The 26,499-nt window shown below is 48.5% G+C and overlaps 1 protein-coding gene across 1 annotated transcript in view; it reads right to left on the bottom strand.

The window, feature by feature from the left end:
* Window positions 1–26,499, bottom strand: part of PPM1H (protein phosphatase, Mg2+/Mn2+ dependent 1H) — a 294,472-nt gene that overhangs the window by 45,268 nt on the left and 222,705 nt on the right. Inside the window, exons 7-8 of the mRNA XM_043888274.1 lie at window positions 7,714–7,777; window positions 2,264–2,371 (exon numbers count right to left, since the gene is read on the bottom strand). Coding sequence (XP_043744209.1) covers window positions 2,264–2,371; window positions 7,714–7,777 — 172 coding nt within the window. The remainder of the gene's footprint in view (window positions 1–2,263; window positions 2,372–7,713; window positions 7,778–26,499) is intronic.

Genomic DNA, 26,499 nt, shown 5'->3' with positions numbered 1-26,499 from the left:
GGAGAAGGAAATGGCAAGCCACCCCAGTATTCTTGCCTGGAGAATCCCATGGACAGGGGAGCCTAGCGGGCTACAGTCCATGGGGTTGCAAAGAGTCAGACATGACAGAAGCAACATAGCATGCACGAATATAGCCTTTAATGGTTTCCTCTGGCCAGGAGGACTTTTAGCAGTGATTCAGGGGTCCTAGTGTTGGCCAGAATAGAGGGAGTGGCCATCCATCAACATCCAGGGGAACTCAGACGCTCTGTTGTCGAGATCCTCATCATGCAGAATTGCTATGAAGGCTAAAAGAGACAGCTGCAAATGGGAAATAGTATTTCCACCAAGCTGTTCTCACTTGAGATCCTGGGTGATACTAGGACATGCGCGTTGTCTCCTATTCCTGCTATTCACTGGAGATTTCCTTCTGGTGAGACTTCCTGTAGCTGGGTATATTTTAGATGTCAACCTCAACCTCAGTTAAGGACTCTGAAGGAATCAGTCCTGCTCACAGCGCTGCCACAAGGCTGGGCCTGGGTGGCTGACTGTGCCCATTGATGGCTCTGGAGTGGACACAGTCTACAGGCTGTGAAGGCAGTTGGGACCTGGTAGAAAAGGTGAGTTGGGCCATTGAGATTCCTCTCTGGTAATTTGAGGGAGTGAGAAACCGGGTGGCCTGATAGCAGAGACCTATGGAGCATGACTGGTCTTAGAGCTGCCTTGCCTCCAGAATCACCTTCTCCTCCATAAAGCCTGGCTCTTCAAAGGTTCTCGTGGACCCCATAAATATCTCTTCCGAGAGTAAGAAAATAAGCACCTCCTTCTGAGTCAGCATGAGTGGGTTTCTGTTTCCCTCAACAAAAAGAGCCTTTACTGCAAACATAGCAGCCACCCTTGGGAAGAACATGCAGATGGAGCTATGTCTAAACAGTCTGAGCATTTCCAGAGGCACTGTTTTAACAGTTAATTACACAGTATGCAAACACTGCTGGGTCCCAGCTCACCCGGCCCTGGCTCTCCTCCACTGCAGAAACTGCAGACCTTCCTCTCTCTCCCAGCCTCCTCTGTAGCTAGGCGAGGCCAGGTACCACAGTCTGGGCCAACGAGATGCAAGTGCATGTCTACTGGGACAGAGGGGCAGCTCCCCTTCCTCCTGCCTTTTATGAAAACATTACGCTTGAACCTGCGTTACCATCTTGCAAACACGAAGGGAAAAAAGCCAGAGAGATGTCACCCCTGGCACATCGGAGGTGGTGCACCAACATGAACAGCCACCAAATTCCAGCCTTCTTGGTATGTGAGAAAATACACCCATCAACTACTATTACTTAGAGTTTTCTATCACTTAGAAACAGTATCTTTTCTAAATGATATACCTTGAAATAGAACTTGATGTTGTTTACTATATTATAAGAAAAATGATCTTTTAAACCAAAGATATGAAAACTTGTTTTTCAGTTAACTTTTAAACATCAACTGAATCATACCAGCTTTCCAGGCAATTAGAATCTAAGAGGGAATAAAATATGTATGTAAATCACCATGCTATAAGCAGAAAGTGAAAACACTCTCCAGGTACCTGGAGTACGGGGAGGCGTGACTTTCTGTTGGGGGAGAGGAAAGCAGGAGAAGTATTTACATTAAATCCTAGACATAAAAAAGAGTCTAGTATGACAAAACCCACTGGAAAAAAAAAAAAAAAAAACACCTCAAAAAAAAAAAAAAAAAGAGACTGGATGCTTGGAGATGAGGGGGAAGGGCATTCTAGGCAGAAAGAATAGTTTGAGCAAATATGGGAAACTAAAGATCATATACCAAAAATAAGTTCATTTTGGCTAGTGTTAGGGGACCAAAGATCAGATTTTTTTTTTTCTAAGTTGGACCAAATGATAACAAGTCCTTATAATTTGTTATAATAAATTATAACAATGCCAAGTGAAGGAGTGTGGGCTTTATTCTCTGAGCCTTGGGGTGTTGTTGAAGGTTTCTGAGCAAACAGGTGTCAGAGCAGCTGTTTCGGAAAACTGCTCTGACGGCAGTACATGGGCTGGACTGAGGAGGCAAGGGATGCCATAGGCCATGCAGCCATCTGGGCAGGAGGCGATGGAGAAGGAACCAGGACGGCTGAAGTGAGAGCGGAGGGGAGAAGGGGGACAGCCGTGAGAGGCCATGCAGAAGCGCGTGGGACGTGAGCTGCCCACTGCCTGGATGTGGGGCGACAGTCAGGGCAGGGGCAGAAAACGTGTTCTTGTACAAAGAGAAATAAAAGCCCCGGTGGTACCTCTGGAGCTGGAGACAAGAAGGGTTTGATGTAGATGTTGGAGTCATGCACCTTCAGGTCATGGTCCCCGAGTCCCCTGGTCACTCCAATGGTCGCCATCACACGGGCCTAGGGGTACAAGCAGAGGGCCGTCAGAAACGCTGCCGCCAACAGGGAAGGCACGCCCGCCACGGTGTAGGTGCCACGGGCTGTGAGCGCCGCAGTCACGTTCCCATCCCCACTGCCCCTGGCCGTTCAGTTCTGTGCGTAGTTGTTTTCGAGGACGAGCCCACCAAGGTTACTGACATACTTCAGGAGTGGCTTTTCTACCAATTACCTGCATTTGAATGGGCTGCTGCTGTCTCTTCGCAGACACTGGAGGGGTTATGTCCAATAAACTCAATACAATACATCCATGATGTCTACAGCTACTGAAATCAATTCAAACCAAATCCAACAGGATCCGTCATCCATACATCCCCCATCGGTCCATCTGTCCACCCATCCACCCATCCATCCATCCATCCATCCATTACCCCTCCTCATCTAACCATCTGCTATACACCCATTCTTCAAGTATTTACTGAATACCAGCTATGTCTCTAGTTCTGTGATAAAAGATATAAAAATGTCAGAGGCAGATCCTGCCCTTCCAGAGCTCATATATTTTACTTTATGGCTGGAGAAAATGTACCATTAGAAAGGTACCATTAGACTATAACCTGTCCTGCTAACATCCTCACACAATCCCCTCTAGGCAGAAAGGAACAAGATGCCACTGTGCTACAACTCCATAGACACCTCACAGCTGAGACCATGCCATCTGTAGCCTTCTCTACATGGTTGTCCAAATACTATTTGGACAACAATGGAAGCAATACTATTGCACTAATGCCTATACTGTCAGCCTAATGATCTTCTGGGAGACCACAGATACGATTCACCCAGACATTTATTGAGCACCTACTATGTGCAGATACCATCCTGCGGGGGACACATGTCTATGGTCTTGTACCTACTATAAAGGAACTTGGTAAGGGAAAGACTCGAGGTACGTGTCTGATTAACAATATATAGAATACGGCCGAGTGCTGAAAGACAAATAAACAATGGGTTATGTGAGTTCAGAGGAGGTAAAAATTCTACTAAGAAGGCTCCCTGGAGGAGGCGGGCGGCACTACATTTTTGTGCAGAAGGATGTCCAGCTCAGGTGAACACAGAGGAATGGAGTGAAAGTCACTCTGGGTTAACTGAAGCCCATGGCTCTAACATATGGCTCATCAACACTACACCTGGTGTAGTGGCGTGGTTCAAAGATCTATACTTGAATCCTTGCTCTGACGCTCTGGCAATAAGAGTAACCTAGAAATGCCATGCCTCAGCAGTATGTGAACCGTGAACTTCCAGATGTTCAAGCTGGATTTAGAAAAGGCAGAGGAACCAGCAATCAAATTTCCAACATCCTCTGGATCATCGAAAAAGCAAGTGAGTTCCAGAAAAACATTTATTTCTGGTTTATTGACTATGCCAAAGCCTTTGACTGTGTGGGTCACAACAAACTGTGGAAAATTCTTAAAGAGATAGGAATACCAGTCCACCTGACCTGCCTCTTGAGAAACCTGTATGCAGGTCAAGAAGTCAAGAAGCAACAGTTAGAACAGGACACAGAACAACAGACTGGTTCCAAATCAAGAAAGGAGTACATCAAGCCTCTATATTGTCACCCTGCTTATTTACCCTATATGCAGAGTACATCATGAGAAACGCTGGGCTAGAGGAAGCACAAGCTGGAATCAAGATTGCCTGGAGAAATATCAATAACCTCAGATATGCAGGTGACAACACCCTTATGGCAGAAAGTGAAGAGGAACTCAAAAGCCTCTTGATGAAAGTGAATGAGAGTGAAAAAGTTGGCTTAAAGCTCAACATTCAGAAAAATAAGATCATGGCATCTGGTGCCATAACTTCATGGCAAATAGACAGGGATACAATGGAAACAGTGAGAAACTTTATTTTTGGAGGCTTCAAAATCAATGCAGATGGTGACTGCAGCTATGAAATTAAAAGACGCTTACTCCTCGGAAGGAAAGTTATGACCAACCTATACAGTAATATTAAAAAGCAGAGATATTACTTTGCCAACAAAGGTCCGTCTAGTCAAGGCTATGGTTTTTCCAGTGGTCATGTATGGATGTGAGAATTGGTCTATAAAGAAAGTTGAGTGCTGAAGAATTGATGCTTTTGAACTGTGGTGTTGGAGAAGACTCTTGACAGTCCCTTGGACTGCAAGGAGATCCAACCAGTCCATCCTAAAGGAGATCAGTCCTGGGTGTTCGTTGGAAGGACTGATGCTGAAGCTGAAACTCCAGTACTTTGGCCCCCTGATGCGAAGGGATGACTCATTGGAAAAGACCCTGATGCTGGGAGGGATTGAGGGCAGGCCTGGCGTGCTGCAGTCCATAGGGTCGCAAAGAGTAGGACACAACTGAGCGACTGAACTGAACTGAGAAATGCTAAGACGTGACGCTCTAACACATTACCATGGTCTTCATCCTACTTTCCCTCAAAAGGCTGTGAATTTGGAGCTGGATTCACATCAGAAGGTGGGCAGCTTTACATTTAAGTGGAAATGAAACAGTAATGCATTTTTACAAGGCCAGACCCACAGTGGGTAAAATGCAGACAGAGGATGTGAGCCTGGGGACCTCTGGCCAGGTGCTGCTCAGCTCGGAGCTCCCTTCAAGCTGAGACACATTCACCTCTAAGTGTGGAAATTCCGAGTCCCTTACGACCCTTTTGCTTTCCTCCCTGCTGCAGTACCTTCTCAAGTTGGACAAAGCACAGGTGGGCATTTTAGTCCAAAGAAATCTGATATTTCTGCTAGTTTACAAGTCCCACACCAGTCCTTCAAAGCACTGGCAGAAATCAAATGAAATTTAACAGCAGTGAAAGTATTCTGAAACTTCTAGGGAGATGTGTGCAGAAAAGAAAGAGAGAACCCTGGGAAGGATCTAGACAGAACTGATGTGTTGCATTCTAAACCTTCTTAACAGGTCGTGGAGTCCTGGGACAGAGGGGCAAGCTACTTTGGTACAGGGTATGCCTGGAGCCAATTGGAGCCACGGTGGGTTTTAAATAGGTCAAGAGGTACAATGACTGAATTCACCAACTACATATCACAGAACTGTCAAGCCCTAACTTGCTGGAATGCTGGAGGAACATGATATCCTGGTGAATTGCACTTTTTGCTGAACTGGGAAAAACCTTTCTCCTTTAAATCTTACTGTGGGTCATCACAGAAGAACACATTTGTCCATTTTTCTGTTGTACCAAGGAGAGTAAGTCAACAAAGGTCCATATACTCAAAGCTACAGTTTTTCCAGTAGTCACATATGGATGTGAGAGTTGGACTATAAAAAAGACTGAGTGCCGAAGAATTGATGCTTTTGAACTGTGGTGTTGGAGAAGACTCTCGAGAGTCCCTTGGACAGCAAGGAAATCAAACCAGCCAATCCTAAAGGCAATCAATCCTGAATATTCATTGGAAGGACTGATGATGAAACTGAAGCTCCAATACTTTGGCCACCTGAATCAAAGAGCTGACTCACTGGAAAAAGCCCTGATGCTGGGAAAGATTGAAGGCAGGAGGAGAAGGGGACGACAGAGGATGGGATGGATGGATGGCATCACTGACTCAACAGACATGAGTTTGAGCAAACTCCGGGAGATGGTGAAGGACAGGGAAGCCTGGCGTCCACGGAGTCGCAAAGAGTTGGACACGACTGAGCGACTGAACAATGGAGAGTATGGGGCTTCCCTGGTGGCTCAGATGGTAAAGAATCTGCCACAATGCAGCAGACCTGGGTTTGTTTTCTGGGTCAGGAAGATCCCCTGGAGAAGGGAATGGCAACCCACTCCAGTATTCTTGCCTGGGAGATTCCATGGACAGAGGAGCCTGGTGGGCTACAGTCCATGGGATCGCAAAGAGTCAAACATGACTGAGTGACTAACACCTTCACTTTCTTTCAAGGAGAGTATACTGAACATAACTGAATAGCTTATTAAATACTTACGCATTAACTGATGGCCTGCCATGAGTCAAGTACCAGGCTAGACGGGTACTAAGGATATGAAGGCAACAGGATGTGGTCCTGAGCTTAGCGGAACTCACTGGGGAGCAGCAGGGTAATACTGAGAATCTCAGCGCCAGGAACACCAGAAAGTGTAGGTGCAGATCACTGGGCCGAGTGATGCTCACGACGGTGTCCACTGTACTCAGACACACAGAATCCTACCGGCAACACAGCCCCTCCCTGTCCTGACTCTCAACCAGGATGGCGAGGCAGAGGTGTCCGTCTAAGGAAAGGGGGACGCTGGTTTGACAAATGATGCATTTGTTGATCAAATATTCATGTTTCATTTCCCTCTGCAAAATGCCTCTCTCCTTCGAGCAAAATCACTGCTGAACCCAAAACCTACTCCTGTGTGCTCTCTTTCATACCACACACACACGCACACACGCACATACACACTCACTCACTCAAACTCTGTCCACAAAGGCATCCTTCAGTTTTCTTATGAGTCACTTGTTCTGATAAAAGCTATCACATGCTGAAAAAATTTTCAGTTGAATATTCTTCTTAACGTGACCACATTTTTCTCTTCTAATTGGAACTCTCAGCGCTTAGTTGAAATGTATTCATGTTCCGAGGAAGAATGCAATGATTCAGAAGGTGTTTGTTCTTCCTGGGAAATGACTTCAAAGCTTTCTCATCTCCACCCCTGTACCCCTCTCCAGTCTCTGCTCAGAGACCACTCTAAGATCGACAGCCTTCCTTCGGCCCAACAATGTTAGAGTCTGACAGGGGCCTTGGAAGCTGGTGATGAATGGTCTTTGCTATCTCAGCCTGGGATCTGATCTGTGTGATCCCATAGTTTATTGAGGTGAAACTCTGGATCCCCTTCTCACGGGGCAAGTGGAGAAGCTGGCGTGTACAGTCTGAGCATCCATGGTGGAAGGCAAGGGCACCAGAAGGAAGGGGAGGGCCACCCCTGGCCAGTCGCGTGACTGCCTGAGTGGTTTTAACCTTGCAGTCCCTGCTGCCTCGTCTCCCAGTTGGATGTAAGACAGCCAGCTCTGCCTGCCTCGTGGCTTGTCGTCAATACACGGTGAGATGATGTATGTGAAAGTGGTCGTGTTTAAACACTGCAGAAAGTTATGCAAATGGATCGAGAAGGGGGATGTCATTTTCACAACACTGACGTTAGTCCCCTGTGCGCACCACTTCCATTCCACAGCCCTGCCACTCCCTGGACCCTTAGGACAGGAGAGCTGAAGGAAGGTGGAGGTGATATTCTTTCAAGCTGTCAAGACTACAAAATCACAAGCTGCCAAGTGGAACACGCAGATTGCCAGGGGCTCCGTCGAGAGAGAGCCTGGTTCTCTCAGTCCAGGGAGGGCACATGCCTACCTTCTTGCCTTCTCCATATATAAGGGGAAACTTCAAGTCATCATCCTCAATGGTTTTGTATGCCCTGTAGGAGGATAAACAACATTAAAAAAGACAGGTTTGCACTCAGTTAGTGACCCACTGCCCTGACACAGGATGCCAGGTAGTTTATTTCCCCTGGGCCTCCGTCCGCTCACCACACTGCCGATCTCTTTCTGTACGAAGCGTCAGCCTCCCTACAGAATTGTGTGCATGTGTGTACATATTTTAACGAACCAGAAAATACCAAGTCCTTATGTGTCTGAAGAGAGAGGAAATGAGCTGGCCTACTCACAGCCAGTGAGAAGGGGTGACAGGCTTCTGTCCTCAGCACGGAGTGTCCCTGCAGGACGGAACGGCCCCAGCCGGGGTGGCGGGCTTGTCGTTAATCTGAAACCGTGAGAGGCAGCGGTGCTCAGAGATGGAGCTGAGGGGGAGGGTGGTAAGCCTGCTCCCAGAGCCGGCTCTCACCATCGGGGGTGGTTTATGCCAAAGCAGCCTGGTGCTGGGATGGCTGGAGAAGGAATATTTAGAGCCCGCCTGACCTCAGTGTGATATTCAAGGTTGGCAGAAAATCCTTTGTTTCACGATGGCTATGAGATGGCCATTGGACACACAGAAAGAAATCCTGTTTATGCTTCAGTGGTTTACGCCAGACATGGTGGTTCAGATGCCGCCACTCACGCAAGCAGAGGCCGGCCAGGCTGTGGCGAGGCAGTGAACAAAGGCCATGTTTGAACCGTTTTGCTCACAAGGAACTTAAAAAACAAAGAAGCAAACAGGTATCCAGTCACTAGTTGTATAACCTGGGCGAGTAGCTCCATCTTTTTGGATCTCTGTTTTCTCGTGTGCAAAATGACGAAAACCACACAGGAGTGTAAACAGCCTAGCACAGACCCTGGCACTTAGTAAGGACTCAGTGAGTAGTAGCTGTCGCTAATATTTAGTAGATAATTAATACTTGGCATACAGTTCCCCTTTCTGCCTGATGGGGAGAGCGTTGCCTATTCACTTCCTCAGAGAAGTACCAGGAAGACTGAATAAAAGATGGGGTATTTTCTGCTAGGTTAGAAGCTAGAAGCAAGATGCTTTTCTAAACTAATGTCTCCTGAGTGCATGAAAAAAATTAATTTGTGACGTGTGCATGTACTAAGTCGCCTCAGTCGTGTCTGACTTTGAGACCCTATAGACTATAGCCCTCCAGGCCCCTCTGTCCATGGGATTCTCCAGGCAAGAATACTGGAGTGGGGTGCCATGCCCTGCTTCAGGGGATCTTCCTGACCCGGGGATCGCATCTGTGTCTCCTGTGGCTCCTGCATTGCAGGCAGATTCTTTACTGCTGAGTCACCTGGGAAGCTGGACAATTTGTGACATAACTCTTGATATATCTAGGCAGCTTGAGAGTGAATCTGACATCAAATTTATGGAGGTGCTTGATATACAAAAGAATGCAACTCAACTGAAAAAAGGCTCAACCCCAAAGCTAAAGCCGGCACATCTTGCTTATCTGCAAGTCATTTGGTTAAGTTCTTTCCCATGGGGGTAGAGAAACAGTGAAGTTCTGGCACCAGATGTGCCTGGGCTTGAGTTTAGCACTGCTTTCTGTACAGCCCTGGGCAAGTGGAGAAGCCTCTCTCTGAACCTTAGTTTCCTTGTTAGTCAGGGAAGCCAAAAAGTGGGGCTCACTTGTGGACTTGCGGTAAGGATTAAAATGGGCTGATGAATGTGTCGAGCTTAGGAAGTATTTGGCACAGAGCCTGGCACATGCTGAGAGCTGGATAAAAGCTGGCTGCTGCTTCTGCAGTCAAGTGGGCCCAGAGGTATGCCATGAATTGAGTTTTCAAAACAGGAACTGTACTATTTCCTTCCCCCCAAATCTACCAAATTAACACAAAGTGGAAATAGGTACTTTGATATTTCTATACTCACACAAATGATTTAAGACACTGTGGTATAGGAGTCCCTTGGGGAACAAACACAGGTGTTATTGGACTACAGTTGGCTTGGGAATCCAATGAGTTTGTAGACCCATGGTTCTCCATCTTGGCTGCAGAAGGACTCTCCTAGAGGGCTTTGAAAAGCCTGATGCTCAGGTCAGAGCAATGAAGTTTGAACCTCTGCAGATCAGACCTAGGCACCAGGAATTTTTTAATAAGATTCCCAGGTGGTGCCAGTGTGCAGTCATGGTGGAGAACCACTATTGGAAACCAAGGTCATTAGTTAACACTCAAAATCAGTTGAGCAAATGATTATATGGCTCAAGGGAAAGGGAGGTAATGAGACTTGAGAAAGTCTGTGAAGTGGGCACAAGTGGGGCTTGGGGACCACATGGAAAGTAGAAAGACACGTTCAGACCGAGAGGATGCAGTGGGGACAGTCCTCAGGGAGGGACTGGGGCCTGGCGATCCAATCACAGGAGTCTGGAATTACAGAGAAGGCAGAGGGCGGCAGCTCTAGAATCAAGGACTGGAGGTTACTTAGAGCTCAGTGGAGACAGGCTGAGAACGCTCTTAACAAGCTTGAAAAGGCAGCAAGAAAACTGCCCTCTGACTGTGCCACAGGCCCAGGTGATGGAATTCTCCCAGGGCAGGAATCCCAGGAGAGGGAAGTCTGTTTCAGCACCGCTCTGAAAGGCAAACACTCGTTCTGGGGTTCTTACCCCACAGGAGCAAGTCCCCCCAAGTTCTACTCTTATGGTTCAGCCTCTGCTTCTTTGTCTTTTTTTCCCTTCCCATTTAGGCGATCAGCAAGCTTCGAGGAGTTCCCTAAGCTATACCATGGGTTCTCATCAGGAATCTGTTCTATGTGTGTGTGTCAGCCGTGTCCAGCTGTTTGCGACCCCATGGCCTACAGCCCTCCAGGCTCCTCTGTCCGTGGAATTCCCAGGCAAGAATACCGGAGTGGATTGCCATTCCCTTCTCCAGGGACCGAGCCCAGGTCTCCCGCGTTTCAGGCAGAGTCTTTACCATCTGAGCCACTGGGGAAGCCCATGGTGCAGACTAGAAGGCCACTGAGTTGGCTATACCCCAAATGCGGGAATCCTTGCTGCTGGATCCCTCATGCTGGTCCTGGCCTCTGTCATCAATGGGCTGCTGTGGACGGTCTTTGTCTAAGGAGCTGTACAGGGCCAACTCTGCAGTGCCACTGGGTAACAGCCCCAGGAAATTCTTTCCTAAATTGACCCAGTCACCCAGTGGTGTGTTGGTCTGTCTTCTGGAAAAACATGAAAGGAATCTATAATCTCTCTTCTACTTAAGAGGTCTGCAAATATTTGAAGAGAGCTATCTCAAAGTTTCCTTTTTCCTGGTATCATCAACTGTCCTTCCCAGGACCTAAGGCACCATTGGTGACCACTCAAGTCACCATCCATTCAACCAACATTTATTAACTGAGCACTGATTCAAGGGCTTCCCGGGTGGTGCGGTGGTAAAGAATCCACCTACCGATGCAGGAGATGCAAGAGACATGGGTTCAATCCCTGGGTCTGGAAGATCCCTTGGAGGAGGAAATGACAACCCACTCCAGTATTCTTGCCTGAAAAAACCTGATGGGCAAAGGAGCCTGGTGGGCTACAGTTCATGGGGTTGCCAAGAGTGAGCCCTGTATACTGGAGGAGCGGCCCGCTGGGAGCCTTTCGGTTTGTCCTCTTCCTGTCATCGTCCTAAAAACATGGCACTCAGAACTGAAAACACTTGAGACGTAGTCCACAAAGGAATGAAACGATCACTTCTTTGATTTAGACCATGCTCTCGTTTTTTTTGGTCACGTCACTCAGTATGCAGGATCTTAGTTCCCCGACCAGGGATCGAACCTGTGTCCCCACGGCGGTCCAGTGGAAACACTGAGTCTTAACCACTGGACCACCAGAGACGGCCCTAGACCTTGCCCTTTTTTACATTGCTGTGCCTTACATTGGTGTTATGTGTCTGTGAACACATGCCTGTGTGGCTTAGGGTCAGGTATTGAACCTCTGAGTAAAAACAAACAAAACCCAACCCCAGTTAGTCCACAGGAAAAAAGACCCAAGATTTTTCTGACTCATTGTCTTCCTTTAGTTTATACTTCTACAATGAATATTTTACTCGGAATGGAAAACTCCATCTCCCTTATTAGTTTTATCATGCTAGTTTCAGTCCACTGTTGCAACCCACTGAGAGATGTCTGAACACATATCCGCTCATCCCCCAAAATCAGCTCTCTTTCTATGCTGCCATGCTGTGTGAAGTTGCCTCAGCTGTGTCCGACTCTGTGCGATCCGATAAACTGTAGCCCACCAGGCTCCTCTGTCCATGGGATTCTCCAGGCAAAAATACTGGGGTGGGTTGCCATGCCCTTCTCCAGGGGATCTTCCTGACCCAGGGATCGAACCTGCATGTCTTATGTCTAACGTGTATTGGCAGGCGGGTTCTTTACCGCTAGCACCACCTGGGAAGCCCCCTTCTATGCTATATCACATTAAAGTTGATAACCAGCTCTGCCATCTTCATCCGGGTCACTGGGAAAAAAAAAAAAAAGCTAAGCAGGATCAAGCCATTTAGAGACCTTCCTCCAGGTCAAGCTAGCCAGACAAAGGGTATCGACATTTCTTGAAGGCAAATGTATGAAAGTAAGTACAATCTGAAAAATCGTGTTCTTGTCTGGTGGAAACACACAGAAGACAGACTCAACAGTAGAGGGCAGATGATGAGAATATTCATGTTTAAGTGAGTGCGTGGTGGGGCTTCCCTTGTGATCCAGTGGCTAAGACTCCACGTTCCCAGTGCAGGGGGCTCGGGTTCGATCCCTGGTCAGGAAACTAGACCTCACAATAACAACAACAACAAAAAAAAATCGCCACGCTGCAACAAAGATGGAAGATCCCACGCGCCACAACTGAGACCCAGTGCGGCCAAATAAATAAATAAATATTTTTAAAAAGTGGTTTTAAAAAATTAGTGGGTGGTACGGCAGGGGGAGGCTGAAAACACTGACCCACGGAGACAATGTCCTCGTGAATCTGGACTCTGGGTACAGCTCTCAGGCCGCCTATGAAACAGCTGAACTACTGTCCACACAGGGCTTCTCCATCTTGTCCAAAGACTAAGAGAAGAAACCATCAAATTTCTTACAAAGTCAAAATACATCCATGTACACTATTGCCATGATCAGCCATCCAGGAAAAGCCATCAAAAGGCTGAAAACTGCTAATTGAGTTGACTTACTAGTAAGTCCAGGTTGTTCCCCAGATCATACCACCTGCACTAGATACCAACCCTTCAAGCTGGGCTTATTGGAAAGGCCAGAGAGAGGCGCTGACTGCTCTCTCTCCAACCCAGCCCTTCCAGGTTCTCTCCCCATCCTCCTGCTAACACACGCTTCCCTCCTTCCGCTTTCCCAAGGACTGCAGCTCAGGTTCACACAAAGCTTACCTTCCCCTGCTGTTATTCTCAGCAACTGTACCTGTTTCGTTGGTACTTCTGGAGTCCTGACTTTACAACTTGCACCTACTTTCTGTTGACGTTCACTGCTCCTCAGGAGCACCTGGACCACGCCAAGAGCATCCTCTCCCCTGATGTCTGCACCCTAAGTCACCTCCGCTGACACTTCCTTGCCGCCACTCTCCAGCTGGGCGCCCCTCAGCCCCCTCGGTCCCGCCCTTCTGACGACACTTGTTTCTGAATCCAGCTTCTACTTTTGGCAAATGTTTAAAATCTCTTTCTTGCTAACAGTCTAGACTTCCTCACCTTGATCTTCTGCAGCCCACCAGGCTCCTCTGTCCACGGGATTCTCCAGGCAAGAACACTGGAGTGCACTGCCATGCCCTCCTCCAAGCGATCTTCCCAATCCAGGGATCCAACCCACATCTCTTACATCTCCTCACACTGACAAGCGGGTTCCTGACCACTAGCGCCATCTGGGAAGCCCCTCTGATCCTCTAGTAAGAAAGAAACACAGCCGGAGTTGAGTCCTTTGTTTATTCCCGTCATAGCATCTTCTTCCTGCGGCACTTCAGTTGCCTTGTTGGATCTTCCTGCAATAATCCAGGCAAGACAGGATGGTGCCATGGCAGCAGGGATGGCGGTGAAGGTGTTGAAAACGGTTCAGTTTTGTCCTTTACCTCGATTCTCAGAGCAACCAGAGTAATTATTTTGAAATGTCAGATAACGTCATTACCCTACTCAAACCCTCTGATGGCTTTCCCATCAAACTTGAAATAAAAGCCAAGTAATGAAACGACCTTCTTTAAAAATCACTCCCCACCCCCAAACTTCCCATTCCTCTCCTCTTTCTTTTTCTCCAGGGATCCCCTGCCTCCTAACATTTTAAGTATTTTGCTTCTTTCTTATTTTTCCTGCGGCTCCCCTGTGCACTTCCCTCCCCCACTTAAGTTCTATGAGGATGGAGATTTTTGTTTCTGGTACCTAAAAGACTTCTCAGCGTATCATGAGGGCCCAACAGATGTTTGATGAGGTGAGCAAATCGATGAATACTACTTAATCCTGGCAATGGCTTTCCTCTGTCCTTATATGTTTTCTTGTTCTCTCTGTATTCACAAAGCAAGAGCAGCCAGTCTTGTTTCCCGTGGCTTTCTGGGTCTCACTGGTGCTGGCTCCAGCCCATGCTCACCCCCATGCACATCCTCTGCTGCTCTGGTCTTGCCTGGCTGTGTCCTGCCCCTTGAAGTCAGCATTTTAGACACATGCTCTGAACACGGGAACTCCAGAGATCACAGTCTCTGAACATCTGAACTCGAAGGATTCCCCCGGACAGCCACATTCATGCCTTCTCACCCTTCTGATGAGTAGCAATTCTAGGACTCCTCCTGCATGAACATCTCGTGTCTCTATACCCGTCCTGTAATTTTTAGCAGAAAAACCTCTGCTTGTATTTTCAGGCTGGCTAAGAGGCCTGTAAGCCAGTCTTCCACAACCATTTCTCTTTTTATCCACAGTCATTATGCCTCAGCTTAAAACTCTCCCGTGGCTTTCTATTCTTTTAAAACATAACTTGGCGATGAGGCAGGCCCTCGGTGGTCTGATCTCTGACACTGCTCTGACATCTTCTATACTCTGCCATGTGCTTGGAACGCTAGCTCACTTGCTGTTTCTTTAATAGCAAAGGGCCTCCTCCTTTCCCCTCCCTGGGCTATTCTTCCTCCAGATGCTCCCAGAGCCAGCTCCCGTGCAGCCCTCAGAGTGCCTTGTCCGTGCACTCATCTGTAAGTGTGATGTCCACACCCACACCCATCCCCCACCTCAGCCTCCACCCCCCACCGTCCCTGATGGACCACTTCCTGGCGCTTACACGGCACAATCTCAGACTCCCTTATTTGTTAATTTGCTTGTCTATATTCTGCCTCCCCCTCTGGAATGTGAGCTTCATGACGCCAGGGACTTTGCTTTATTCATAGTTACATCCTCATCTCGACAACCGTGAAGGCACAGTTGTGGGTGTAAAGGAGATAGGAGCGACACGGGTGAACACATGAATGAAGGCTGCCGTCCCTCCCCAGCACACGCGCTTCCCGCCAAAGATCAGCTATAGACTCGGCTTCCCCATTTAACTTTCCTGAACAGTAAGCTCTGCTGGGGCTGAACTTCAGGGTTGCGTTCTATCAGTGATGCCGTGGATTTTCGTTTACTCCATTACATTAAAATTTTAGGTTCCCTTTTTATTGTTTTTTAACTTTTAACTTTTTTTTTTTTGGCTGTGCTGGCTCTTTGCTGCTGTGTGTGGGCTCTCTCTCGCTGTGGCAAGTGGGGGCCGCTCTCTAGTTGCGGAGCATGGGTTTCTCGTGGTGGTGGCTTCTCATGTTGCAGGACACAGGCTTAGTTGCCCTGTGGCATGTGGGATCTTTCTGGAGCAGGGATCGAACCATGTCCCCTTTTATCACCAATATATATCAGTAGACAGTCAGAAAGTTATTTTTAAAACGGCATTTATGACCCTCTTGCTTGTCACTTTCTCCTGATAATTCCTAGGTGCCACCTCCAGAGCAGTGGCGTCTGTTACAGTGCTTCTCCAGGGTATGTGGTGTTCCCTGGACAATTTTTCTTCTTCCTTATTCACTCCGGCTAAATCTACTGGTGAAGGCAAGTCCCTCACTGAGGAAAGTTCTTGCTTATCTTTGCTGGATTCCTCCATTCCCAGCCAGAGCCCCCCCCACTCTGACTTCGTAACCCACAGGCCGGGGACCTGAAGTTCATGCTTTGGCCCCACCCACACACATCACTTCCCACGATCTCCCTTCTCTCCTAAGTCATGACTTTTAACTAGAAAGAGGGAGAGAAAAACCACTTGTTGCCCTAAGTCTTCATTTCCTTCATGGGACTTCAAAGTCCCTGAAGAAGAATGTGACCCTTTCTGAGGGCTGGGACGGATCCTCTTCCTTCGGGGATGGCCTCATCTCCGCCATGCGCGCCGCGGCCCCGGTGACACATCAGTGAGTCACATTCTTCCACTCGCTGACCTCTGGACCCGGCCTTGGACGCCTCTCCTCCCCCGGGACGCTCTCTTCCTGGATTCCCTTCGCTTGGCAGAGCCGGCTGTGGGCGCGGAGTCAGAGGCTCTGGAGTCACCGCCGCGTCCTCACGTGGACTTGCAGTGTGAACGAGGGCAAGTCCCGCAGTCTCACTGCCTGTGCTTCCTGGGCTGCCTCTCTTCAGGGACGTTTGCAAGGATTACGTGCAAATATGCCTGAAGGGGACGGCAGGGCGAATTGAAAAGAACAGCATTGACATATATGGGCTTCCCCGGTGGCTCAGTGGTAAAGAATCCGCCTGCCAATGCAGGAGACGTGGGTTCGATCCCTGTGTCAGGAAGATCCGTTGGAGGAGAAAATGGCAGCCCACCCGCATAGTCTTGCCGGGAAAATCCCATGGGATGGCAAAGAGTTGGACACGGCTGAGCGCCTGAGCGTGAGCACTGACACGGATACACTAACACAGACAGCTAGTGGGAGGCTGCCGTGTGACCAGGGGGCTCAGCCCGGGGCTCTGCAATGCTGCAGACGGACGGGATGGGGGGGAAGGAGGGAGGCTCCAGAGGGAGGCTTATATGTTTACATACACCCGACTCACTGTGTTTACACCAGAAATCAATACAACATCGTAAAGCAATTATATTCCGATAAAAAACAAATAAATAATGCAAATATGTCCGGGAAACTCCTTTGTGAAGAAGGATAAGGTGCTATCTAACTCTAAGTTGTAGCTATTATGGTCATAGGAGCTCCCTCATACAGCACAGAGAACTGGCTCCCACAGGCAGGAAGAGAGCACATCCCCACAGGAAACCTGCTTCCAGCTGAGGCCCCCAAGACACCCCAGTTCATACTTTTTCTACTGCTGCTAACAATCCCAAGGGGGCCAGGGGGCACTAGTGCTGAAGAACCCGCCAGCCAATGCATCAGACACAGGAGACACAGGTTCGATCCCTGGGTCAGGAAGATCCCCTGGAGGAGGGCATGGCAACCCACCCCAGTATTCTTGCCTGGAGAATCCCACGGACAGAGGAGCCTGGAGGGCTACAGTCCATGGGGTCACAAGGAGTCAAACACGACTAAAGTGACTTACCACGCATAAAGATACCAAAGCAGGAGGGACAGCACCTCTGCGACTTTATCCAGAAAGGTCCCATGGTTTCACCATACAGTGAAAGCGCAGAGACTCAGAAGGGTATCTCAGAGCTAATCTAAAGAGCGTGCTTCAGGTTGGTCTGAAATAATCATAAATGGAGAACATCCCCCCCTCAGCCAGAAGCTTAGCACTCTTCAAGGAAAGAGTTAAGAGCCCCAGGAACTCTCATTTTGCCCAGAGCAGAAACCAAGTCCTAGGCAGGCAGACCCACATCTCAGAGGGGCTGAGCAAGTCTGGGTGGAGGATGGTAGTAGACAAAGTGTCTCAGGCTCTGGTCCCCAGTTCTGTCTTCCCACACCCAAACCTCCACAGAAGCTTGAATCCCAGGAGGCCCAGAATGAAGCATCACCCAGGCCTGGCTGGTCAGGAACAGATACAGGGCCTGGAGCCCAACTGCTCCTCGTGGCTTTTAAGAGCTTGGCAGAACCCCAGTGAAGCAATTCACAGAATCTGCAGAGGCTCTCCCCCGACTCGCCTCTCTCCCCACCCATCCTCCCCAGACCTTCCTGGAAAAAGCGCGGCGGGATTGGCAATCACCTCATGCTTCATTTTTCCTACCAGCCATCTGTGTTTCCAAAGGAGTTGAGCCCCAAGCCGAACCGCAGGGCTCAGTGAGCCGCATCTTGCTCCCGGAGGTGGCCCTGCGGCCGGGGACCCACTCTCCCTCCTGGCTCCCTGAATTTCCTTTAAGGCAATACAAGATGTTGCTACTTTCTCATGTCCAACTCTTTTATCTTTTTTTTTCCTTTTTTTTAATGTCTACTTTTAAGAGGCCCCTTTCGCCGGTTTCAAAGATTCACAGTAAAGAAATTTCCCAAGGCCAGAAAGAGAGAAAGAAATACTGTATATTGACACATCTATATGGAATCCAGAAAAACGGTGCAGATGAACCCATTTGCAGGGCAGGAACACAGGCACAGGGGTAGACAACAGCCTTGTGGACACTGGGTGAGGAGGAGACGGTGGGATGAGTTGAGAGAGCAGCACTGACATATGTTCACGACCATGCGTAACACAGAGAGCTAGTGGGAAGCTTCTCCCAGCACGGGGCGCTCAGCTCAGGGCTCTGTGATGCCCTACCGGGGCAGGACGGGGGCGGGGTGGGAGGCTCAAGAGGGAGGGGATGCATGTATACTCTCAGCGGATCCACGTCGTTGCATGGCAGAAACTAACACAACATCGTAAAGCAATTATCCTCCAGTTAAAAAGAAAAAAAGAAAGTCCCCCTCAATTTCTTACATGTGTTTTGGATGACATCTTAATATGCTGGAAAAATGTCCCTGCCCTGTCGGGGAGGGTGAACGTGAGCCAAACGTAATGAGGTCAGGATCAAGGCAGAGCCACGCAATAAGGCTGAGAGGTCGCACTGGGGGCCCCAGGGTGAGTTGCAAGAGGCTGAGAATCATCCTCTACGAGCAGGTAGGCTGGTGGTTAGGAGTATCCTTTTTAATGTTTCTAGGTAGAACCAACCTCTCTGCCACAGGCTCACCACGGTATAAGCAGTCTTTTCTTATTTGTAAAATCTGAGTTCTGAGGGATGGGGTCATATGTTGATGCCTTGAGTCCCTGGATTTCTGTGCTAGGAGTTGTTGTCAATGGGTATCTTGATTACATGATTTCCTGGGAAAGTCCCCCTGTGAGGCCAAGGCTCCACCAACAAATGCTCCTTTATTTTCTCCTTTTGGCCTCTGGACTGTCGTTTAAATTAGCTGAAGCCGGCAGGCCCTAAGCCGTACGCAAGTTGACGTGCTGGTGCTGATACCGTGCAGCAGTCTGGATCTGGGCGCAAACAGTATGCTCGGATTTAAGAGTGTGATTAGTGTTTGGTGATATAATTTGCAGAGAGCTGGCACGTGCAGTGCAGCCCAGCTTGGGTATGGCTGGCAGTGGTGAGAGAAATGAATGAAAGGGGGAAGCTTCCGGCCCTCTCTGCAGGAGAACTTTTCCTGTAACGGGGTGCAAGCTCTATTCCTGACACTGCAGTTGCCTCTGAGGAACCCCCCTGGCTCGTATCCATCAGTAGGAACCCCCACCCAGTAACCCACAGCCCTGGGGAAATGCCTGTCTCTCCTCTTCCTCCCAGCAGCACGCCTGAACCAGACCCCACCTAGAGTTCTGCAGGTGGTAACCATGCCTCTCTTGGCCTAAAGCATTCCTCTTCCTACCGTCAGTCCTATGGGTGATGGCAAGAGGTGACAGAGCTTGCTTTCGTATCACTGGTCCATGTTCCCTAGGAGCATGCATTAGGTTAGAGCAGAGGTTTCACACTTTATGACTTAAAAGACACCTATCGATCTTATTAACCCAGTGTACACCCAAATGGGCTTCCCAGGTGGCCCTGGTGGTGAAGAATCTGCCTGCCTATGCAGGAGATGCCAGAGACACAAGTTTGATCCCTGGATTGGGAAGATCCTCTGGAGAAGGGCGTGGCATCCCACTCCAGTATTCTTGCCTGGAAAATTTCATGGACAGAGGAGCCTGGGGGGCTATAGTCCACAGGGTTGCCTAGAGTCAGATGCTACTGAGCATGTACACACTCATGCTCAAAACACACCTCAGAAAAACAATATTTACCTTTGCCATGTGATATCCATTTTGATATTTTCTTTTCTCCGTATGCTACTTAATTTAAAATGCTCATCTCCATACTCAAATTGATTTCACAACCCCCCAAAAGGGTCCCCACTCACAGCTAGAAATGTGGATAGAATTTGGATGGTGGCTCCTAGTAGTGCCACACCAGGAGATCAGGTTTGGACCATAGGAGAGCAATGGATTCTACCTGATTCATTCGTGAATATTTACTGAGCATTTGCTAGGTACCAGCCACTTGCACAGGTGCTGGCATATGGAGTTAAATCAAATAAGGATCATCTCTTGACCCCTGGGCCCAAAGTGAGTGGTGGAAAAGGATTCATGTGGAAAAACATGCTTTGAATCAGCCTTTTGAAAATATAGTCAATCATGTACACACGCAAAACAGAACCAATCCTATTTCAGGATAAAACATTCTAGATGACTTTTAAGGAAATTTCAGATTTGGAACTTATCTCTGACTTGGTATCCACTTGGTGTGCATTAGCACTTGGCTAGGAGAGCTTCGTGTTCTAATCAATAACATTTAGATCTCCCCTAGGTATGAATCAGAGATTCTTGTTTTATAAGCACATGAATATGGAATGAATTCTGCTTCCTCAGGGACCACTCATTCTAAAACAAACATGAATTTCATTGACATTGGCCTTTAAGTTGTGTGAGACCAAGTCAGTACATACATTGACCCATATCCATGAATGGTGGGGGAGAAAACAGCAAATTGTTGGCTACAAAGAGGGTTCTCCTGCAGAGGCCGGTTCCTCCATGCTGGTCTGCAGTCATGCCTCATAAAGCTTCATGTAGATATTTATATACCAGAGCGCCAGTCCTACACCGGTCCCCGGGAGAAGCACTTACTCGGCCTCTAGCCCACGTGATGTCCTTGCAATATTTTCATTCCAGTGCCCTTGAACCGGCAACACCACACTGGCAGAGCATACACCCAATCAACGGTCACTTCAACACAAAAGTATCTCCCCCCACCCCCAAATCTTCTGGTGAATTAGGTGCTTATCCCATGGGTTACTATACTCTCTGGGATCCTCTGCTAACTCCCACATTGCTTGAGTCCCCGAGTAAGATGCACAGGCTTGGGGCTACGGCTGCTAGCATTACTCGGGGGGCAGGGGGTAGGTGTTACTAGGGGTAAGTGATGTGTGTGGGGGAACATAGCATTCTTGGCTCTTGAAATCAGAATGGCCCTGCTGCTTTTTATTAACCAATAGTGGCTCAGAAGTAAAGAATCTGCCTGCAACGCAGGAGATCTGAGTTCGATCCCTGTGTGGGGAAGATCTCCTGGAGAAGGGAATGGTTACCCACTCCAGTATTCTTGCCTGGAAAATCCCACGGACAGACGAGCCTGGAGAGCTATAGTCTATAGGGTCACAAAGAGTCAGACATAACTGAGCAACTAATACTTTCACTACTACTTCAGATGATGGACCTCAAAGGCAGCTACTGTTAAAGCTTTAGCCATCACCTTACCCCAAACACCTACAGAATTCTAATAAACCCAGCATTTATTGCACACTCACTTCACTCTACTTTGGGCTTCGCTCATAGCTCAGTTGGTAAAGAATCTGCCTGTAGTGCAGGAGACCTGGGTTCAATCCCTGGGTCAGGAAGATCCCCTGGAGAAGGAAATGGCAACCCACTCCAGTATTCTTGCCTGGAGAATCCCACGGCAGAGGAGCCTGGCAGGCTACAGTCCGTACATCACAAGAACTGGACACGACTTAGCGACTAAACTACCACCACTTCGCTCTAAGCACTTTTTAAAGCACTTATTTACTTTTGGCCACCATGCGCAATGGAGGATCATAACTCCTTGGCCAGGGATCGAATCCATGGCCTCTGCAGTGGAAGCGTGGAGTCTTAACCACTGGACCATCAAGGAAGTCCCAGCACTCATATTTTTAAAACCTATATGATGCTTAGAACAAGCTTGTAAGACAGGTATTAACCTTAAACCCATCACACAAGTAAGAGAACAGAGGTCACACTGCTAGGAAACCACACGGGTTAAGCCAGATTGGCCGCAAAGTGCACTGTGCTCTCCATCACGGCTCTCTGCCCGCCCCTGAAGTGCTGGGGGTGCGGGTAAACACCATCAAATGGCATGGTGTGCAACAGGAATGTTTAATACGGCTAATCTTCATGCTCCGAGTATATCTTAACATTTTTGAAGTCCAATCCCTTTCCAGGTTTTTATGGAAGGTGCACGGAGGTTTAAACATACCACCTTCTCAGGCTGCTCTTCCCTTGACAAAATGGAGAGATTCAAGGTCACTGCAGAATTAGCTTTAACCTGAGGTCTGGCTCTCAAGTTGTTCTGTTGATTGGAATTGAAAGACCTTAAATCTTTATACTTAAATGCCCAGTTTTTCCGAGAGTGAGGCAAGGCCACCCAGAAGGAGTAGGCAGATTTGCGGAGGGAGGACCACTTACTTAGGAAGAATAGGAGTGAAAACCCAGTAATTGAGATACCCTGACCTTACCCACCAGAGAAGGCAATGGCACCCCACTTCAGTACTCTTGCCTGGAAAATCCCATGGATGGAGGAGCCTGGTAGGCTGCAGTCCATGGGGTCGCGAAGAGTCGGCACGACTGAGTGACTTCACTTTCACTTTTTACTTTTATGCACTGGAGAAGGAAATGGCAACCCACTCCAGTGCTCTTGCCTGGAGAATCGCAGGGATGGGGTCGCACAGAGTCGGACACGACTGAAGTGACTTAGCAGCAGTAGCAGACCTCACCCACGTATTCATACCACGCCCAGGGCCTGGACCATGTCCAGGTTATGGGCACAAGTGTCAACAGGGAAAAAGAAAGGCTCCACTCAACTCTGACCCACTGTTGGCTTCGTCAGTCCTTATCTTTCCCAGCAGGTCCAACCACAGCCCCCTCCCGAGCACAGTCTTTGGTCCATGCAGCTGGGCAAGGAGGTTCCCGAGCAGGAGCAGGAGGACACATAGGATAACCTGCTGGAGAGCCCAGTGCGCCCAGCGCTGGTTAGTCAATCATTTCTGTGAGCCGCTGCTCATATCCACGGGGCCTCCCTGACGGCGCACGTGGTGAAGGGCCTGCCTGCAATGCAGGAGACCCAGGCGTGATCGCTGGTTCAGGAAGATCCCCTGGAGAGGGGAATGGTAACCCACTCCAGTGTTCTTGTCTGGAGAATCCCGGGAACAGAGGAGCCTGGCGGGCTATAGCCTATGCAGTCGCAAAGAATCAGACACGACTGAGTGACTAACACTTTTATATATCCACAGTACAAATGTCTAGGGCTGCCCAAGGTCAATGTTGAAGGACATGTAAGAATCTGGCTCAGACGGTAAAGCATCTATCTGCAATGCTGGAGACCCGGGATAGATCCCTGGGTCAGGAAGATCCCCTGGAGAAGGAAATGGCAACCCACTCCAGTACTCTTTCCCGGAAAATCCCATGGACAGAGGAGCCTGGTAGGCTATAGTCCATGGGGTCGCAAAGAGTTGGACACGACTGAGCGACTTTACTTTGAGAGGTTAAAAAAAAAAAAATCCCAGATTCTAGGACCTCAGGGACTCTGGAATATTTTGACCACCCTAGGTGAAAAGCTTCACTGTGGGTAAACTCTCCTCTGCCAGTTTGGGTATGATTTATTCTACACTTGACTGTAAGCACCCTGGGGTCAGGGACTGCTTCAATCTTCTTTACTTCCCCAAAGCCCAGCACCACACCCAGTTCACTGAATGAGTAAGTAATGGTTACAACTCATCACTCCACATAGATGAAGCTTTGGTGCCTTGTCCTTTAAGCTACTGAGCACGATGCATAGCATTTGATTGACCCAGGATGACAGACAAGGCTGATTTATTCCCAGAGGAATCTGAACCTAGAACTGGCAGAGTCTCATTGCCTTTGCCAGAGTAACAAGGTGAAGGATAAAAAGTGGATGCGCTACCAGCATGCCTGGTTCTCACAGAGAGATGTGTTCAGCTCTTCAGTGAGGGACAGACACAGGACCTTGTCCTTGCTCTAAATAAGTCTTGGATTGATTTGTCCGAAGGTCAGAGGAACATGAAGATGGAGCAAGGTCTTTCAGGGCATGGAATGGTGGTCTTCTCACTGTTTTATGTGGATTCCTGGGGTAATCCCAGAATGCAGGGGTTTAAACCAGCTCCCCAGTCGACTCTGAAGCCATGGTGGATTAGTACCTTTATAGGATTGTCAGCTTGAAACCAGCAACACTTTTTTCCTAGTCTGAAACGTGGTGGGCAGAGAGAGGGTGGCAAGAATAAGAAAAACTTTTCCTCTGGCAAGAATGAAATTTTATAACTTAAGGTCTGTAGGGTGGGCATAGGACAATGTTTCCTTGGCAGGGTTGTAAAGTACCTGGAAATGTGTTGGAGTGTTACAGTACTCACTTCTCTGGAATTTCATTAAAAAACAGGATCTGATAAATAAGCTGAGGATTGAACTCTGTGTCCTAAATATACTGTCAGCTCTATATTTCTGTCCTACCGTCTGTCATTCTCATACTTTATACATGTGTAGAGCTCCGGAGGGTGGAAAAATAAAATTGTGATAGTTACTGCCATCCTTAGCATGGCATTCAAAGCTTCCCTAACTTACATTAGGCTTCTCAGGTGGCACTACTGGTAAAGAACCTGCTTGCCAATGCAGGAGACCCAAGACACATTGGTTTGAATCCTTGGGTAGGGAAGATCCCCTGGAGGAGGGCACGACAACCCACTTTAGTATTCTTGCCTGGAGAATCCCATGGGCCGAGAAGCCTCGTGGGCTGCAGTCCACAGGGTCGCAAAGAGTTGGACATGACCGAGCCACTCAGCATGCACGCACCATCGGGAACATTATCTAGCTGACGTGTACCAGTAAGTGTGCACAGAGGTTGGAAACACTGATGTTCCCCGGTGCTGGCTTGCAAATAATGACTGTCACAAGTCCGCAACGACCCCCATTTGCTGGATTCTCCCCTGGAATCCCTATGACGTGGTAAAGAGAGAATTAATGCCTGGCACAGCAAGAGGACGTCTAGGACCCAGATGGAGCCTAGTCCTCCATGCTGACTGTCAAAATATTCTGAATATGACCTCCAGCTTACACATTCCCAGGACACACAACTGACTTGCACATCTCTGGGCTTCCACTTGAGCTACACACTCTGCTCAATGTATCCTTCTCTCAACCCTCCGAAACCTCTCCTGTTTCAGAACTTTGGTTCAAACACGACCTTCCCCACTGAGTCTTCCCCAATCCCAATCTCAGTTCCCCCAAACCACTGGTCCCTCTTCTATAGCCACAGGGCCTTTTTTCTTCAAACCCCCTTTTGAAAAGCCCTATATTTTGTCCTGCTTTAACTATTCATCCACACATTCCAACCGATCTACCTGTCTGACTCTTGAGATTTTAAAAATAGATTTATAGGGAAAATGGTATTGTTTGATCAATTTCTAGAAAGCTGGCCCCTGGGCTAGCTGACCACCTCTATGACGTGAGCACTGTCTTAGCTGATAAGATCCTTCCTACGTGAGGACATGCGTTGGCCAGGGAGGGGCTTGGAGACCCAGCTCCTGGGCTGTGGCTGAGAAGAACTGCAGTGGTATCTCAGGAAGTCCAGCACAGAGGCAGATGGAAAGTCCGTGGATGGATTTAAAGCAAACAAGCAAAAAACACAAAAAACCCTCACGAATAAAACAATCACTACGCAGCAGCTTCCAGGGCCAGAGGGGCTTCCTGGCATCCTGAACTCTTCTCAGAGTCAAGCTGGCACAGTGGCTGTGGGACAGACCTGCCCCCATGGAAGTGGCCAGCACCCCTTCAATCTCCTGCTTCTCTAAACTACCTTCTTTTTCCCTTGCAGCTTCTAGCCTCTCGTTACCATTGAGAAACGAGCATCTCAACACACATTATTAGGCCGTATAATCCAGGGCAAGGATCAGATCTTGCTGACCCTTCCAGCTTCCATCGCATCTAATGATCATATTACCAGACACACACAGCACTTACTAAATGCCAGCTTCGCTCAATGCACTGACCGAGTCACACCACCCGATTGATAGGTTCTGCCATTAGCCCCCTGTACATGTGTGGAAACGGAGGAAGAGAGAGGCGGCGTGATTTGTCCCAGCCACACCTGGGCACTATCCCAGCCAGGTGGTCTGGCTCCACATCCCTTGTTCCTAACTACGACTCAATGTCTAACATGCTGCAGATGTACAGTAAAGGTTTGTCGAATATAGAAACAAGCGTGCCCTGGGGTTCCTTGGCTAATAGGACACTGCTTATTTTCACAGGGATGTGGGCAAGCACTTGACATCCTCAAACCTCCCCCAGATGACTTGGAGCTAAGTCAGCCCCTCACATGTACTGTGTGTGCCTGAAAACAGCACTCACTGGGGGAGAAGCGGGAGAGACCCGATGTTTGGGGGTAAATAAAGGAATACAGATAAGTGTGTGGCTGTTCACAGGGTCTGATGGGGGGAAAACGCTTGGAAGTGGTTTGATGACTGCAGGAATAAGACATTTATACCTATCAGTAAAGCAGAGAGAGAGG

This window comes from Cervus elaphus, chromosome 3 (assembly GCF_910594005.1).
Source record: "Cervus elaphus chromosome 3, mCerEla1.1, whole genome shotgun sequence".
NCBI lineage: Eukaryota > Metazoa > Chordata > Mammalia > Artiodactyla > Cervidae > Cervus > Cervus elaphus.
The sequence above is the reverse complement of the archived record's forward strand: the minus strand, read 5'-3'. Positions and strand labels throughout refer to the sequence as shown.